The sequence below is a fragment of the Aristolochia californica genome, unplaced genomic scaffold (genome assembly GCF_029961685.1).
Source record: "Aristolochia californica isolate CCGP_79_NKW_82.1479 unplaced genomic scaffold, dmAriCali1.0.hap1 SCAF_16, whole genome shotgun sequence".
Taxonomy (NCBI): domain Eukaryota; kingdom Viridiplantae; phylum Streptophyta; class Magnoliopsida; order Piperales; family Aristolochiaceae; genus Aristolochia; species Aristolochia californica.
Window position 1 is genome coordinate 221,269 of NW_027181837.1, and position 16,743 is coordinate 238,011.

A 16,743-nucleotide genomic window follows, 5' to 3' on the forward strand; every position below is an offset into this window, starting at 1 on the left:
CGTTGTTTTACTCGACGGTGAATCTTGGATGGCTGCCTCCTACTAGCCACCAACAGGCTTTTAATATCCCCATATTACAATACACGGGTGATACTATCATTTTTGGGATCGGTAATGTGGATGACGCCAGAAGGTTGAAAGCAATTTTGGGACTATTTGAATTAGCCTCGGGGCAAAAAGTTATCTAGGGGAAAACTTCCCTCATGGGTTTCAATGTAAATCCCGATCTTCTTGATGAGATGGCAAATCTCTTTGGATGTAAGACATCTAGCATCCTGTCCACTTACCTTGGCCTTCCCTCTTCAATGGTCGAATAAACCAAAGTCTGTAGAACCCTGTGATGGAAAAGATTGAGACCTGTCTGGCATCCTAGAAGGGCCGTTTTCTCAGCAAAGCAGGAAGACTCACTCTTCTAAAGTCTTGTATTGTAGGCATTTTGAATTATGCTCTATCTTTTATACATTGTCTTGCCTCCATATGCAAAGACATGGACAAGTTAAAAAGAAGATTTCTTTGGAGAGGATCAAGTGATGCTTTTAAATACCATTTGGTCAAATGGGAGGAGGTTTGCTTGCCAAAACAGATGGGTGGTTTGGGGATTCGAAAATCGAAGGAAATGAATCAATCTCTGCTCCTAAAATGGATTTGGAAGTTCAACACTATTTCTTCCAATCCTTGGAAGGAAATGGTAAAAGCCAAACTTGGTTGTCCTTCTTCATGGTGGATTTCAAGAGGTAATCAGAGGGGTTTATCCCCAATTTGGAGATCGATATATTCTCTTATCCTTGGCTAGTAGATTTTATGTTGGAAATGGCAGATCTTTGAAATTTTGGGAGGATTGGTGGACAAGTCAGGTACCTCTTCATTCTTCATTCAGGAATCTTTCTCTCACGAAGGGACATATCAGTTGCAGAAGCTTTTGAGGGGGATGGTTTGCACCTGCACCCCAGCCGAGGTCCTTTTGATACCGAGGCATTGGAGGCTTGTAGTTTGATGGAATCTCTTCAGTCTTTAAGGCTGAGGCCATCAGAAGTTGACAAGCTGATTTGGTGGCAAGACCAAAGTTTAGTCTTCTCAATATCCTCCACTTACAAATTTTTCAATGGTTGGCATCTAAACCAAAGTGTTCATGAGATTTTCTTTGCGTGGCGTCTTTGTGTTCCACCAAAGATAATTTTTTTCATATGGAGCGCCTTACAAGGGAAAATACTCACGACAGATGTACTTAGAAGATGAGGCCACCCTGCTATTGATCATCTCTGCCCCTTCTGCAACTCAAAAAATGAGACAGCCAATCACACCCTACTTCAATGCTCCTACTCATGGAAAGTTTGGGCTTCAATCTTCAGTAAGACCGGGCTTCAAATTGGTATACCGGTTGATCTGCTTTCTTTTAGTAAGTCACTCGTTGGTACCTCCTTCCCTGGGCTTGGAAAGCTTATGGTCTCTGCTTGCACTGGCTTCATCCCATGGGGGATTTGGAATGGGCGCAACTGCAGGTGATTTGAGGCTAAATGTGATTCCGCGGAGAAAGTAGCTAAACGTGTCTTGGGTCAAATCTCAGTGTGGCTTCTTACCAAGAGGCCTTTCTCCTCTTATGTGGGCACCTCTATCCGTGACAACTGAAGCACAATGGCAAAAATGAGGTTGGCTTCCAAGGCCCAGTTATGCAAGAATGGATCCCTCCAGAGCATGGTTTCCTAAAGTTGAATTTTGACGGTTCTTCGCTGGGCAATCCTGGGAGACCAGCTTTTCTCGTATGCTGGCCTGTTAGGCATTGCTGATTCCACGTCGGCTAAGCTCCATGGCCTTCCTAATGGGCTTCGCGTTTTCAGAGATAATTGCAGTGGCCCTCTGCATATTGAAGGAGACTCAAAGGTGGTAATTGGTTGGTGCTAGTATGTTTCCTCTCCCCCGTGGCGCCATTGGGACTCTTTTAGGGAAATTCTTGAAATTGCTTTTCAGTTGTCTTGTATTTTGTCTCACATTCCGAGATCTGCCAATCCGGCAGTAAATGTGTTTGCTAGGACTTGAGCAAACCTTCAATTTCTTGTTGTTAGGGATTTGCTCCTATTGCCTCTGTAATTTTCTCTGTTAATATAAATATATATATATATATATATATATATACATCTTTTTTTTTAAAAATGGTTTCTTGAGGTGCTAGGCAGATAATTGTTGTTATGTGAAGCACCTTGATGACTCCTACATCATTGTAATGCTATATATTGATGACATGTTGATTGCAGGTGATTGCAAACAGGAAATAGATAAGTTAAAAAGGGAGTTGTCCAAGAAGTTTATAATGAAGGATTTGGGTGTTGTAAGGCAAATCCTTGTTGAAGGTGTTGTGCAGGTTCAATGTGAATGATGCAAAACCAGTGAATACTACTTTTGCTAGTCACTTTAGCTAAGGAGCAATCACCTTTTACAAAGTTGGAGCGAGCCTACATGGCCAATGTGCCTTATGTTTTTGCTATTGGTAGTTTCATATATGCCATGGTGTGTACTAGACCAGACATAACTCACGCATTGGGAGTTGTGAGTAGATATATGAGTAATCTGATACACCTCGATAACCAAAATAAAAGTTTCAAACCCCAAAGAAACAAATCACGAACCTTCGCTGCTGAAATCGAAATAAATCACCACCTCGCATAGACGACACCTTCCGATACCACTGAAATACCTCCGCGTACAGAAAACCAATACGTGCGAATGTAATAGAAATGGCAAAACGGAAACTCCAAAATCAAACTCACGATCAAACTCCAACCAAATCAACAAGTAACCACTGGTATTCGAGAGACCAGTACTCTCCCCTGAGCTACGCTCTGAATACAAATCGATGCCCTTCCTCTACCTTCCTTTCCCCCCTAAATTCCTCCCGAAATCACTTAATATTATTCAATTCCCAAAATGCCCCTGACCCATTAATCTCCATCTAATTATTCTTTTGTTTACTCCTTCTAGAGTAGGTAATATTAATTTGGGGTCTATCATAATCCAGGTAAATAACATTGGTTGACAGTGAAGTGGATTCTCAGGTATTTGAGAGACACTGCAGATTTAGCATTATGTTTCAGAAAGTCAGACTTGGGATTGCATGGTTGTGTAGATGTTGTCATGGCTGGAGGCATTGATGGTAAGAAGAGTACCACTGGATATGTAAACACGTTTGGGTGGCACAACAATTAGTTGGGTCTCTAAGTTGCAAAAGATAGCTACTCTTTCTACTACTGAGGCAGAATATGTCGTCGTGACCGAAGCTAGCAAACAGATTGTATGGTAGTAGTCTTTCTTGGAAGAATTGGGTTTCAAACATGGGAAAAATGTGTTGTATTGTGATAGTCAGAGTGTTATTCATTTAGTAAAGAATGTTGTTTATCATGCCAAGTGTTAGGAATTGGATGCCCTAATTCCCAACTAACGAGAGCAATAATAATAATTGCAAAAGAAAGGAAAAACAAGCATGAGAACAAAAAAGATATATACATGTTTGCCTCAAGGTGAGACTACGTCCTGTTTTCCGCCGCTACAGTAATCTACTATGAAGATGAAATAGTTTACAAGAGAGATCACACACACTTACAATTGTTGTTTATCTCTAACCTCTCTTAATGTAGGGCGTAGATTAGGATCCACAACTTAACACAAAACACATACAGGTGCGTTATCACTTCATTAGATCGGCTTTGGAGGACGGAGTCTTAGCACTTTAGAAGATTTAGGGGAGTCAGAATCTAACTGATATGTTGAAGAAGTCTGTTACGATTTAGAAACTGAAGTGTTGTGCAATTTTTGTTGGATTTCTCTCTGAGGATTGAGAAGTTGTTGCCGTTGCAGAGGAGCTATTGATGATGGATTAGTCCCCAAGTGGGAGATTGTTAAGTTGTTGACTCTAATTAACGCCTTACGTAGAGTAGTTTCTCTTGATATTTGGGAGCGCCGCTATTAGGGTCTTCATCGAGGATCATCAGTTGCTGTAGAGAGAGGTTAGAGAAAAACACTTGAGTGTGTGCGATTTCTTTTTTAAACTACTTTTTCATCATAGTGAATTATTGCTACGGCGGAAGACTTGACGTAGTCTCACCTTGAGGCAAACCCGTATAAATCTTGTGTTTTCGTGTTTGATTATTTCTTCTTCTGAAATTGTTATTGTTCTTGTTAGTATTGAATTGGGGCGTCTAATTCCTAACAGTAACTTCTTTTGTTGATTCAAGAGCTTTTTATGTTCCCCTTGGCTGCCTTCCAGATAAGGTGGTTGAAACTTAATTTTAGTGACTATTTTCAAGGAACCCAGGCCCCACTGGTGGTGGAGGTATCTTCCTGGACCACATGGGCCAGATTGTTAGGGTGTATTTGTCCCGTTTGGTGAGTGTGATTCTACAAAGGCTGAACTTCACGTTTTACTTTGTGGTTTGAGGATTTATTGGCAACAACACTAGGATATTGATCACAGTTGCAATTTGGCAGTTGTATGATGAAGCTCTTGAGTTATGTATGGAACTTCAGTTGTGGTGGGTATATGTTGTGAGAGTGCCAATGGCATAACATATGTGCTTGCTAAAAATGTGGTTTGCATGTTTGGGCTTGTCGAAAGTGTTGTTTATCCATTTTATCGTGGTTGATCTTTCTTTCTTTTTTTGGCATTCTTTTTTGGCATGCTATGTTTGTCACCGTGTAGTGTGCAGTCTTTGTAGCTTTGGCCTATTTCATTTTGGGCTGTTGTCTTGTATTCCCTTTCTTTATTAATGCCATTCTCATTTTTCTTAAAAGAAAGAAATTTTTTAAAGTAGGAAGGTGGAAAATATGGTAGAAGTATGCTGCAACAAAACCAAGACAAGAACTCTATTTGAAGGCATCCGACTACATTCAACAAGATGGATAATTTCCATCAACATTATTATCTCATCATCAAAGCATCATCCCAACTATATTTATGTTAGCTTTTTTTTTTTTTTTTTTTTGTTGAGAAAGTGATGCATTCATTAAACCAGAAACAAAAACATGATTAGGCTGGCCTTCTCCTTACAAGAGTCATTTCATTCTTTCTGATCTATAATATCTCATATCCATAACGTACTATGGTCGTTCAAAACATTTGTTAAGTTAGGTCCAAGGCCCATCCCAAAATGACTAACCAACTTAGGAAACCTCTTTTCCAGCTAATAAACTCAAGATCTTTGTACTTAGTAATCCATGTGGGACTATTCTTTAACACTCCCCCTCACGTGTAGACCCTCTTTTGTGGCTCTACAAGTGGATAATTTAGGAGTAGGCAGTTAGGTGTAGGCTTTCTTTTGTGGCTCTACAAGTGGATAGTTTAGGTGTAGGCCCTCTTTTGTGGCTCTACAAGTAGATAGTTTTTAGGTGCAAGGCCACATATGAGTACCTGCTCTGATACCATATTAAGTTGGGTCCAAAGCCCATCCCAAAATGACTAGCCAACTGAGGAAACCTCTTTTCCAGCTAATAAACTCAAAATCTTTGTACTCAGTAATCCGTGTGGGACTATTCTTTAACAACATTAAACTAAGAAAAAGTGTCATCTTTTTCAAAAAGAAAAAGCAAAATTTTGACTTCCACAAGAATACGATTTTGAATGGCTTCTTAACTTTTTTTTTTATGAAGAAAGGCTTCTTAACTTACTCTGGTAGTTTGATAAACTAAAATTTTATTAAGTGCAGCCCTAACCTGTCAACAAAAATGCGAATCTGAAAAGGATCTGAGAAATGAGTATTTTCTAGAAAATATTTGAAGAATTATAATAATGGTGGAAAACTTGGGAAGTGAACACCCATGTCGTCTTTTGTGATGTCATGGTGATCTATGTGCAATTAAACTAGGCCAGCTACGATCTGAGAAAGTGACGGAAAATTATTTTTATTCATGTGGATGGAAAATGGACAGAAGTTTTGTGACCTAATGCTTGCTTGAACAAATTGATTAGTGGATATGTTTCTTTCTTCTGCAACATGTTTGTGTGGAGTGTATTTAAAAACCAAAAAGCAGTACTATTAATGTTTATCTGCTGCATTCAGTTAGTTTTTGGGATTGGTGTGGAATTGAGACTTTTTCTTGCTCTTCCTTTTACTACGTGATCCTGTTGGGTGTGTATTTTTTTGTGTAATTATGTTAGTTTTTTTAATTTTTTTCAGGTTATTGATTACTGTACTCTTCCTTTGGGGAACCCTGTTGCTGAAGGACGAAGAGCTCTTATTCGAAACATGTGGACTGAACGTATCAAAGGAACTAAAAGAAATGTTGAGGTGGATATGTTGTTTTGTTTTCATTCCTGTAGAAGATTTTTTCGAAATGGAGAGGAGTGCATAATTTCTTTCCGATATATGCTTTCCTGTTTATTTCTTTCTTCAAGCATGGTTCTTATTTCTTCCGAAGCTTCTTCAACATGAAATGTAGGTCTGGCAAGCTCTTTTGGCAGTTCGAGCACTTGTCTTGCCGCCAATAGAAGATGTAGTATCTTGGCTCAAATTTGCTTCACTGTGCCGAAAAAGTGGTCGTATTAGTCAGGCACGTTGTACCTTAGTAAAACTCTTACAGGTTAGTTTTATATTTTGTACAAAATATGGCATTTCTCTTGGCAAATAATGGTTTTCACTCTTTTGGTATCTGTGAATGGTCTAATTTTCCTTGTTTCTTGTCAGTTTGACCCTGAATCTTCTGTTGAAAATTCACCATATTATGGACCACCTGAGGTCATGCTTGCATACCTGAGGTACCAGTGGTCTCTAGGGGAGGATCACAAGAGAAAGGAAGCATTTGGAAGGTTACAGGTCTAGTATATCATCTTCTTTGTCATTACAGCTCTATAATGACCAAATTGGAATTGATAACCTATTATGGCTGTTGTTTTATTTAAAAATTAAATGTTATTTCCAGATTGCTTGATTTCTAGACTTTGCAAAAATCATTTATTTAGCTTTTATTTTTCAAACATTTAATACACTCCAACACCTTTCGTAACTCCTGGTGGAACCCAAGATTACTAGAAACCTCCATGTGACCATTGAGCCAAAGGCCCAAGTCACATTTATTTATCCATTTGGTCAAGTGAATATTTTTTCCTTGATAATCTATTTAATAATTTCTTGATTGCTGATTTGCGCAGGATTTGGCTATAGATCTGGCAAGCTCAACAAATATTGCTCCTGGAGCATCCAGCATGGTAGCTAATGTTTCCGGCTCCAGTGTATCATTGCTTGCTCGTGTATATCTAAAACTTGGAGCATGGCAATGGGCTCTTACTCCTGGACTGGATGATGCGTCTATACAAGGTATGAGTTACTATTTTTCTGTGAGATTTATTTGCATGTTAAGTGCGAAGGTTGTTGAACCCCTAGCATTATGGAGCATCTATCTGGTTGTCTGCATAACATATATATTGCATTCTGTTTTAAGTTCTCATTTAATGCATGTATGATTATAAGTAAACAATATTTTTTACAGAGATATTAGTGGCGTTTCGAAATGCCACTCAATACGCAAGTGACTGGGGGAAAGCATGGCATACGTGGGCTCTGTTTAATACTGCAGTGATGTCTCACTATACCCTCCGAGGTTTGCCTGCAACTGCTGGGCAGTATGTTGTTGCTGCAGTCACTGGATATTTTCATTCAATAGCATGTGCAGCGACTGCAAAAGGTGTAGATGATAGTTTACAGGTGAAATCTTGATTTCTAGATGCTATTCTCTTTAATTTAGAAGGTTAATTGTATAGTTCATGTACTTAATGATGCTGGTGCCCGCTCAAAAACTGAATTTTGCCAAAAATATCAGGAGCAAGTAAAAATGAAGAGCCAAATGTCCGTGCAAGAAATCTTGGGCCATGTTATTGCCCTTATGAGGAAATGAATTTCTTCAGTTTTCTGGATATATATTTCCTTTTTAGGGGATTCTATGAATTCATAATTTTTTTTAATAGAGGGACAAACAGAGTCCCTGTAACGCGTAATGAGGAGCAATCCTAGTGCTTATGTCATAGAATATTGTCTTCTGCATCAGCAATTCATGTTGCTGAATGTTTTTTTTTTTTTTTTTTTTTTGAAAATGATGTGTGTATATAACAGAGAGAGAACAATACAGAAATCAGGGGAGCAAAACCTTAACAAATTGTTGCTGAATGTCTAGCAAAATCAGGTCTAACGACCTCATGTTTCTCAGTTGGTGATTCTTTCTCACTAGAGCTTGTGGGCCTCTTTCTCCCCTCTTGTATTTTCTTTGTTTATAAATGAATTTCAAGTATATATAAGCTGGTGCAGAAAAAGTTCAACCATTCTGTAGCCGTACTTATACTCCATATCTCAGTTTAGTTGTTTGAAACTAGAAGTTATTATGGGGGTACATGCTCACATTTGATTTGGTTCAAGAAAGATTCTAGATTTATTACTTGAGAAAACACCTCCTAATTTCAACTAGTAATAAGAGGAACTGGTCCAAGTTCAACATGGTATAAATGCAAATCCGAACTTTCTTTAGTGGTCCTTGTGGGTTCTATGTGGCTTAGGTGAAGAGTGTTTGTGGATGAAAATTCCACCATTATGTGGTTGTATCTATGCTCTCTGTGTCAGTCTTGTTGTCTAAAAGTAAGATTTGAAGTAGAAGATTTTGTTTCTTAAAAGATGGGTTTTTTTTTTTTTTTTTGAAAAGGATGTGATTTTATACCAGCAAACAAGACATAGGAATAATGAAAGGAGCACTCCCTTTACAACAAGAGATTGGAGGGAGGCTCTTTACTTAGCAAAAAAGTTAGTAAAGGAAATGGTTGATCTAGGGACATTGACCAGCTATACAAAATTAAAGATACAATATCATAATCTCATAAAATACACCCCAGTGGCGCCATGGGGGTTCAAAAGAGGAAGAGCACCATCCAATCACCACTTTGGAGTTGCCTTCAATACGGAGGGGGCCACTAAGGTAATCGTGATTGATAATGAGACCCTGAAGAAGCCTAAACACTAAGTAGATTTAGAGTAAAAAAACCCCATTCGCTTCCCCAAAATTGGCATGCTGCTCTCTGCCTGCCTTGCTCACATCCCCTGGTGTCTCTGGCTTGAGAGAAGTAACCGGAGATTCAACTCCAAGTTCAACAATCTGGATAGTACGGTCTCTTGCGTTGTAGGTATGGTTTTTCAGCTGGCTCCACACCATGAAGGAATTTACTCCTCAGGTTGGTATCTCCCTTCGATGGAATTGGTGTCTTCCAGCCCACATAGCAGGCCCCCAGAGGACTCCGATCATGGCTGAATGGGAGCCTCCCCCCAGATATTGCATTAAACTGAATTTCGACGGAAGTGCTTTGGGTTGCCTAGGTCTGGCTGGTGGGGTTTCAGAAATCACAGTGGAGAAATTATTTTCTCCTATGTTGGGCCTATGGGCATTGCAGATTCTACCACTGCGAAGGTGAATGCTTTTCATCTTGGGTGGAAGGTTTTCAAAGAGAGACTTCAAGGGAAGTTGCTGATAGAGGGAGACTCTAAAGTGGTCATAAGCTGGTGCTCTAATTCAACCACTCCCCCTTGGAGGTATTGGCCAATTACTTCTTCTATTATAGATATTGTATCTTCCATTTCTTGTACTTGGAATCACATTCTTAGGTTAGCCAATTTTGTGGTTGATAGGCTAGCTAAATTTGGAACATCCCAACAATCTCTCATTGTTTGGGACGGCTCCACTTCCTTACAATTTTGCTCTTTTGAGCCTTTTAATATAACTCAGCACTATTTTAAAAAAAAAAAAAAAAAAGTTGAGCTGAAGGGTTCCCGAATGAGGTAGCTTCCAATTTTCCAATTTATCAAACTCCTTTTTAGTACAAAACCAGGATGAAATTTGGCCAATAATGCAACTAGAAATCTCCTCCACACTACCAAATTTGTAGTTAAATTGCCGATTAGTTTTTTTCCTTTCAAAGACTCCAAGGAATATGGGAGACACTTGCTGAGAGGAGTATTTTATAAAGCTTTGGAATATTAAGTCCTGAATGCTTTCTGACTAGTGTCAATGAGATCTTTAGGAAGGCAAAACTATAGGCCAATGTGGTTGAACAAAGAGGACCATACCCACCAAGTGAAAGTGGTGTGGAGGAGAAGATGGTTGATATTTTCCACCTCGGAGTGTAGAGAGGGCAAAGGATGCTTGGATTGGAATTGCCACGTCTCCGAAGATTTTCTCCTGTTAGGATCTTGTTGAGGTAGCCGCTTCAAAGAAAGAACTTGATTTTATAAGGAACAGAAAATGCCAAGCAATAGCAGCCTCATGCTTAACAAGGTCAGCAATCCACCCTTTGATTTGCCTGTATGCTGAGATAGAATTTGTCGTTGCCATCAAACGCCCATATCATTTTATCTTGCACATGTCTTTGGATTCTAATGGATCCTATGCCTCCAATTAGGTGGCAGACAGCAAGGGCCTCTCCTTCAATTAGACCACGCTGAAAAAGAAGATTCCGGTTGACATTGGTACACCAGGCTACAACAACAGTGAACGATCAATGGGTGGTAATGTTCATCAAGGAGTTATAGGAATCTTTTAGTGGCCTAGTCCTACTCCACCAGCTATCCTAGAATTTTATTTTTGATCCATCACCAATGTAATAGCAGATCACTGTCTCAAATGTTAGGAGGAAGAGAGATCTCTAAAGCGGGGACAAGTTTTGGCGCTGACCTCCATTAGTCCCCCAGGAGTGCTCCCAGCATAATTTAGCAGCAACCATAGGTCTCACATATTTGATGAGGAGTTGAATTTCCAGAGCCATTTAAGTAGGAGAGTCTGTTTCGTATCTCTAGTGAGACGGATACCAGTCCAAGGAATTTTGGCTTACAAACTTCATTCAAGCCCACAAAATGATACTTAAATTCGTTGCCTGTATGCTGCCATACAAAGCATTTTTTAATGACTTCATCGCGGTGGCAGACGGAAGCGGGGCATGGTTTTAAAGATAGGAAGTAATTCGGAAGCCCAATAATGCACGAGTTGAGAAGAAGTTGACCCACTTTAGAAAGCAACCGCCCCCTCCAAGTGGTATGACGGCTCTCAAACTTTTCAATCATTGGTTTTATTGCATGGTTTACTTCAGGGAATCTCCTCCTTGGAGGTTTCTTCATGTTCTTGATGAGGTTATGGAGTATCATCAGCATCTTGACTTTCAATGGGTTCATGCAATGGCAGACTTGTTGACTTCTGATTTATACCCTCGTCCAAATAATATAAACCATCTCATTCATGGCCCTGGCCAATTATCCTCTTCGTCTTGATATTTTGAATCAATGTTATTGAACCATTGAGATACTTGGTGATTTGAGTAACAAACAACAAACTAACTAGAAACTTAGATAAATGATAACTGTTGACAATGACATGGAGGGAGTGGCTTGAACTCCCCTCACCACAAATATTAGAAGAAGAACCATTAAAAACTATTGCATGAGTCAAAGAAGATGGAGTAAATGATGAGAAATGAGATGTTGTACTTATCATATGGGTAGATGCCCCCGAATTGATGACCCATTTACCGGCAGTAGTCACATTAAGAGCAGGGATACCTGAATGGCGAAGGTAGCAAATGCAGAAGTGGATGGACCAGTTTGTGCGGAGGAGGAAGTAAGAATGGTCACATTTTCTTGTCTCTGTATCAAGCACAACATTTATTGTTTATAGATCTAGTACTGTTGCCTTTTGTAGTGCCATGGGATTCATTTGTATCAAGAATGACCTGAAGTGCTGATTTATTACATTTGTCCAGCATCTATTAGAGCAGTGATTAATACACCCAGTTTCATTCACCTCGACAATGTACACGAGAACCCTGTCCAGTCTTTGACCTTTGCCTCCCTAATGTAGTACATGCCTAATTTTTGGAAGAAGAAAGTCATCTAGAACAATACAGCTGTTTCTATATTCGGAAAGGTATTGCTTTCGGTATGTACTCTTGTTCAGTACTTTCTCTGTACGGAAAGTTAGCATGTTTCTACTTTTAAAAGTTTCCTAGGTTGTCTACAATCCCAATTAGGAGAGTTTTCTTTAGAAAAGTCTTTGGTTAACAAGTCTTTCTATTTGTAGTTAATTTAGGAAAGTAAAAGATTTAATAAGTTCATTACTAGTGGTTTCCATCTCAATTATTTGTGGGAAGAACCAGTAACTGATACCAATATAGAAAGTCATCATTTAATTGTAATTAGGATGTCATTTCAATTATGGTGATCTTACTTATTTTGGCAAGTTTTTGGGGGTTTCGAGTCTATGAATTGGTGAATTTGTTGTAACTTCTGTTAAAGGTCAGGGGTATTTTTGTAAGTTTACTATAGGGTATTGTGTTCCGGCATTCTAATTAGATAGAGATGAATTAGACATGCTCACCAATGTAATTTTTACTTTTTCATATTACTGTTTGATTGTAGTGGCACTATGGTCATCTTTGTACGACAATAGTTTGTTAGTGGATTTTTCTCTTGTGCTGGCCGCTGCTAGTTTCAAATAGCACCTGAAAATTTAAGTTCTTCCCTTGAAACTTGAAAACTAGAAATTTCCTAGAGTTACGTAGAGGTCGAGTTATCCATATTCCAGCCTTGGCCATCAACTTTATTACAATTTGCTGTGTAGAGTTGTTGCCAATAGAACTCCAATGTGATATTTGAATCATGCAGTATGTCCGGGGCCCGTATGAATGGTCGCTTATAATGACTGCTTTTCTTATTGATTGTTAAAGCAATGAATGTTGGTTTTGCAGGATATTCTTCGTCTTCTTACATTGTGGTTCAACCATGGAGTGACATCTGAAGTTCAAATGGCACTGCAAAAAGGCTTTTCACATGTCAATATTGACACTTGGCTGGTCGTATTGCCTCAAATTATTGCAAGGATACACTCCAACAACCATGCTGTGAGGGAATTAATACAGTCACTTTTGGTGCGCATTGGAAGGGGCCATCCACAGGTGGGCTTCGAAGGATGCTTTGTCCTTCTAATTTAATTTGCCTCAACACATTGCAATGGTTTTTTAGATTCTGTATGTGCAACTCAGTTTATGTTGTCTAAATTTTGATGTTGTTTTCTTTTTCTTCTTCTAATTTACTTTAAGGTTTTTGAGTTTTCTTTTTTTGTTGTACTTAGCCATTTCCTTCTGTTTCATTGCCAATCTTTTTTGACTGAAAATTGGTTTACTAATTGTAAACCTTGATTTTGATACCTCTCTAACAAATTATAGATCAGATACCCCCTTCATTATTAGGACACCCTAGGAGCTGTCCCTTTCTCGTTTAAAAGTCTGGGGATATTGGGTGCACATCTCTTGATATATTGCAATCAGATTCTTTCATGCCACCGTGCTGCGTGACCTAACTTCTTGGCAGCAATTGCAGTTTTTTTCTAAATCGAGCTGCACTATCTGTAGAGTGGCTTTTTCATAATTATTTTGGACAATCTTAAAAACCAAGTTCCTGAAGCTTTTTTCGAATGAGTTTTCTGGGTGTTGGGAAGTACATTTAATAGAAAATTGTTGTATGTTCTACAGCAAAAGACGTCTAAACTTGTCGAAAGGAGCAACTGACAAGTTTGAATATCACCTTGTGAATTGGGAGGTGAGCCTCCCCAACAAAAGTGGTGGTTTGGGTGTAAGAAGACACTGATCTCTCAATAAGCCATTTCTCTCTAAGTGGCAATGGAGATTCAGCAGTGAAAGTGACAGTCTTTCATGGAGCATGTGATGAACCCAGAGATGTGAATCATCCCCCTCCTACCCAAATTAGAAGGTGTACTGTCTTGGCATTATAATTTGGTAAATCCTTCAAGAGTCTTCCCAAACCTGATCCAGAATAGAAATGGCTGAAATAGCTCAGTGGAGATGTTGTTTCATATGCACTAGCACATATCACAGTCTGCCACAAATTTGTGATCATAATTTTCTAAGCCCTACTGAAAGAAAGTTGATTTCACTTTTCTATAAGTGCATAGGAATCCCTTTTGTCCAGCACTAGGGAAGTGATGGTATCCAATTAAAATTACATTAATAATCTGGTTATCCTTTGGTTATCTTTTCTTGATAGGGAGAAAAGAATTGTGTGAGTGGTATTGCTGATCCGAATTGGGGCTCTGGTATAGATTCCTCATGATCCTTTGAATGTCTTTGTCATGGCTATAGGCGTGCTTAAAGTCCTGTAAGACTGTTGGAACTGGTGAGCAACCAATGATTAGTGGGTAGGGTCATGGTGTTGTGACTAAGCATTGGCTGCAGAAGTTTCTATTTTTTTTATTTTTTTTTTAGTGATTTCATTATCATATCCCAGGAGCTTCCAGTGCTTTTGAGCTGGTCAATGTACTGTTTACTATTAGTATTTTCTCCCTATTTTGTTATTTATTTATACATGCTTAGCAAATGTGTTCCGGTCTCTTGTAGGCCCTTATGTATCCTCTACTAGTTGCATGCAAATCCATAAGCTCATTGCGCAGGGCAGCAGCACAGGAGGTTGTTGATAAAGTTCAGCAGCATAGTGGTGTACTAGTGGACCAGGTATTTCTTGTCTTTCTAATGTGAAACTCTCAAGTTGAGTTATGCTGTTCAAGATGAGCATGGCAACTGTTTAAAATTTACAGGCACAACTTGTGTCGAAGGAGTTGATCCGGGTAGCTATTCTCTGGCATGAACTGTGGCATGAAGCTCTAGAAGAAGCTAGTCGATTGTACTTTGGTGAACATAATATTGAAGGGATGCTTGCTGTTTTGGAGCCGTTACATGCAAAACTTGAGGAGGAAGGGGAAAAAACAATAAAGGAAACTGCTTTTATTCAGGTTTCTCATGGTAGCTGGTTCACATAAAATTTGAGCATTTCACTGATTCAATTTTCTAAATATGTGTCTTTGGGTTTAGGCTTATGGTCATGAGTTGTTGGAGGCTCATGAATGCTGCTTGAAGTACCGTAAAACTGGTAAAGATGCTGAACTTACACAGGTACTCAATACCCTTTAGATGAATGTAGTTGTTTTTTTTAGATAAAAATGAATGTAGTTGTTGACTGCAGTCTTTGCAATGTGATCTAGAAGCTAGAGCTGGGTTGGAATAAATCTAGCAAAAGTTTAAGAAAACATTGAAGAAGGAAGACACAATTTTAGTTTGGTGCAAAATTTGTTTTGAGAAAGAGCTTTCAAATTTTGTTAATATAAATTTGAAACAAGTTGAGGCATCCTTCCTCTGCCCCTTATCGATAACATCCTAGAACTGCCTTTTCAATTAAAACTCAGTAATAGGAGATTAAGATACTTTCGTAGAGCTGCCCTTTCAACATCTGTTATAGACCTTTATGACCAGCACTTTTCAGGTCCTGTCAAAGTGCAGGAAACTCATATGTTGTCATATCTTAGCTTTCGGGATACTTTTTGTCTTAGGCATATTTATGATGTGATTATTCATATATTACAGGATTTGATGCATCAGCTATTTATCTAACTGATGATTTAGAAAAATTTGGTGTTTCAAGATCATCTATTAAAAGTTGGGAATTCTATTCCCCTTGGGCTAATCATCCTTGGGTGAAAGAAGCAGGAAAAAAATTTGGATCAATCAAGCCTTTTTTTTTACATCTTTTGGTTGTACCGTTGTGCCCACTGTTTTGATCTGAGCTTATTTGTGCAAAACAGACCAACACAAAATCACTTGAACAGAAAATAGTCAGTTATTTTTTACTGGATAAATATTTAAGGTCTTCTGTTATTATTATTTATTTATTTTCGAAAAAGTGTATTAATAAAACGAGAGAAAATTAAAAACTTTAGAGGAGCAAGTCCCTTACAACTAGTGATTTTAGGTTAGCTCCCTGCCTAGCAAGCACTTCTGTTGCCGAATTAGCGGATCTCAGAATGTGAGTCCAAATACAAAAAACAATTGAGGTAATTTCTAAAATTTCTCGAAAGGTATCCCAATGCCGCCACAGGGGAGGGGAAGCATTCTCACACCATCCAATAACCACTTTTGAGTCTCCTTCGATATGAAGAGGACTGCTGCAATTGTCTCTGAAGATGCGGAGACCGAAGAGGAGGTCATGTAGCTCTGCAGACGTAGAGTTGGATATGCCTAGAGGGCCGGCATAAGAGAAAAGCTGATTGCCAGAATGGTGTGAAATAACCCCTCCGAAACCCGAAATCCCTGGATTACCAAGAGACGAGCCGTCAAAGTTTAACTTAAGGTAACCAGGTTCTGGAGGAGTCCATTCTTGCAAAACCGGGATCTTTGTCCCATAATGCATCATAACCAAATTTCTCCAGGTTTCACGGATAGGGGTGCCCAAAAAAGAAGAGAAGGCTTTCTTAGTCAGAAGCCAAGTAGATATATGACCCACCACTCAGTCCGCTACCTGATCTGCAGATAAGGTCTTCTGTTATTTCTATTCATTCAAATGATCAAATACGTTTTCTTTCAGGCTTGGGATCTTTATTATCATGTATTCAGACGCATAGATAAGCAACTTCCAAGTCTCACCACCCTTGATTTGCAGGTAACAATCATATTTACATTTTTTGTGTATGAATTGTATGAATGAACATTCACACTTTTTACTAAAAAAAAAAAAAAAAAAATTGTATGAATGAGCCATTTCCAAAAGAAAATGTATAAATGAGATTGTTAATGGTTAGATTTCTCATCATCTGTAAAATGCAGTTTGTTTCCCCAGAGTTACTTAGTTGTCGAAATTTAGAGCTTGCTGTGCCTGGAACATACCGTGTTGGTAATGT

The 16,743-nt window shown here is 38.8% G+C and overlaps 1 protein-coding gene across 2 annotated transcripts in view; it reads left to right on the forward strand.

Moving 5' to 3' along the window:
* The window catches only part of LOC137954022 (serine/threonine-protein kinase TOR-like), a 96,172-nt gene that overhangs the window by 76,346 nt on the left and 3,083 nt on the right, over positions 1-16,743 (forward strand). For both annotated transcript variants that reach the window (XM_068801604.1, XM_068801606.1), the window contains exons 37-47: positions 6,162-6,272; positions 6,424-6,564; positions 6,669-6,797; positions 7,133-7,298; positions 7,471-7,685; positions 12,749-12,955; positions 14,414-14,527; positions 14,611-14,805; positions 14,885-14,965; positions 16,431-16,505; positions 16,670-16,736. In XM_068801604.1, coding sequence (XP_068657705.1) covers positions 6,162-6,272; positions 6,424-6,564; positions 6,669-6,797; positions 7,133-7,298; positions 7,471-7,685; positions 12,749-12,955; positions 14,414-14,527; positions 14,611-14,805; positions 14,885-14,965; positions 16,431-16,505; positions 16,670-16,736 — 1,501 coding nt within the window. The remainder of the gene's footprint in view (positions 1-6,161; positions 6,273-6,423; positions 6,565-6,668; positions 6,798-7,132; positions 7,299-7,470; positions 7,686-12,748; positions 12,956-14,413; positions 14,528-14,610; positions 14,806-14,884; positions 14,966-16,430; positions 16,506-16,669; positions 16,737-16,743) is intronic.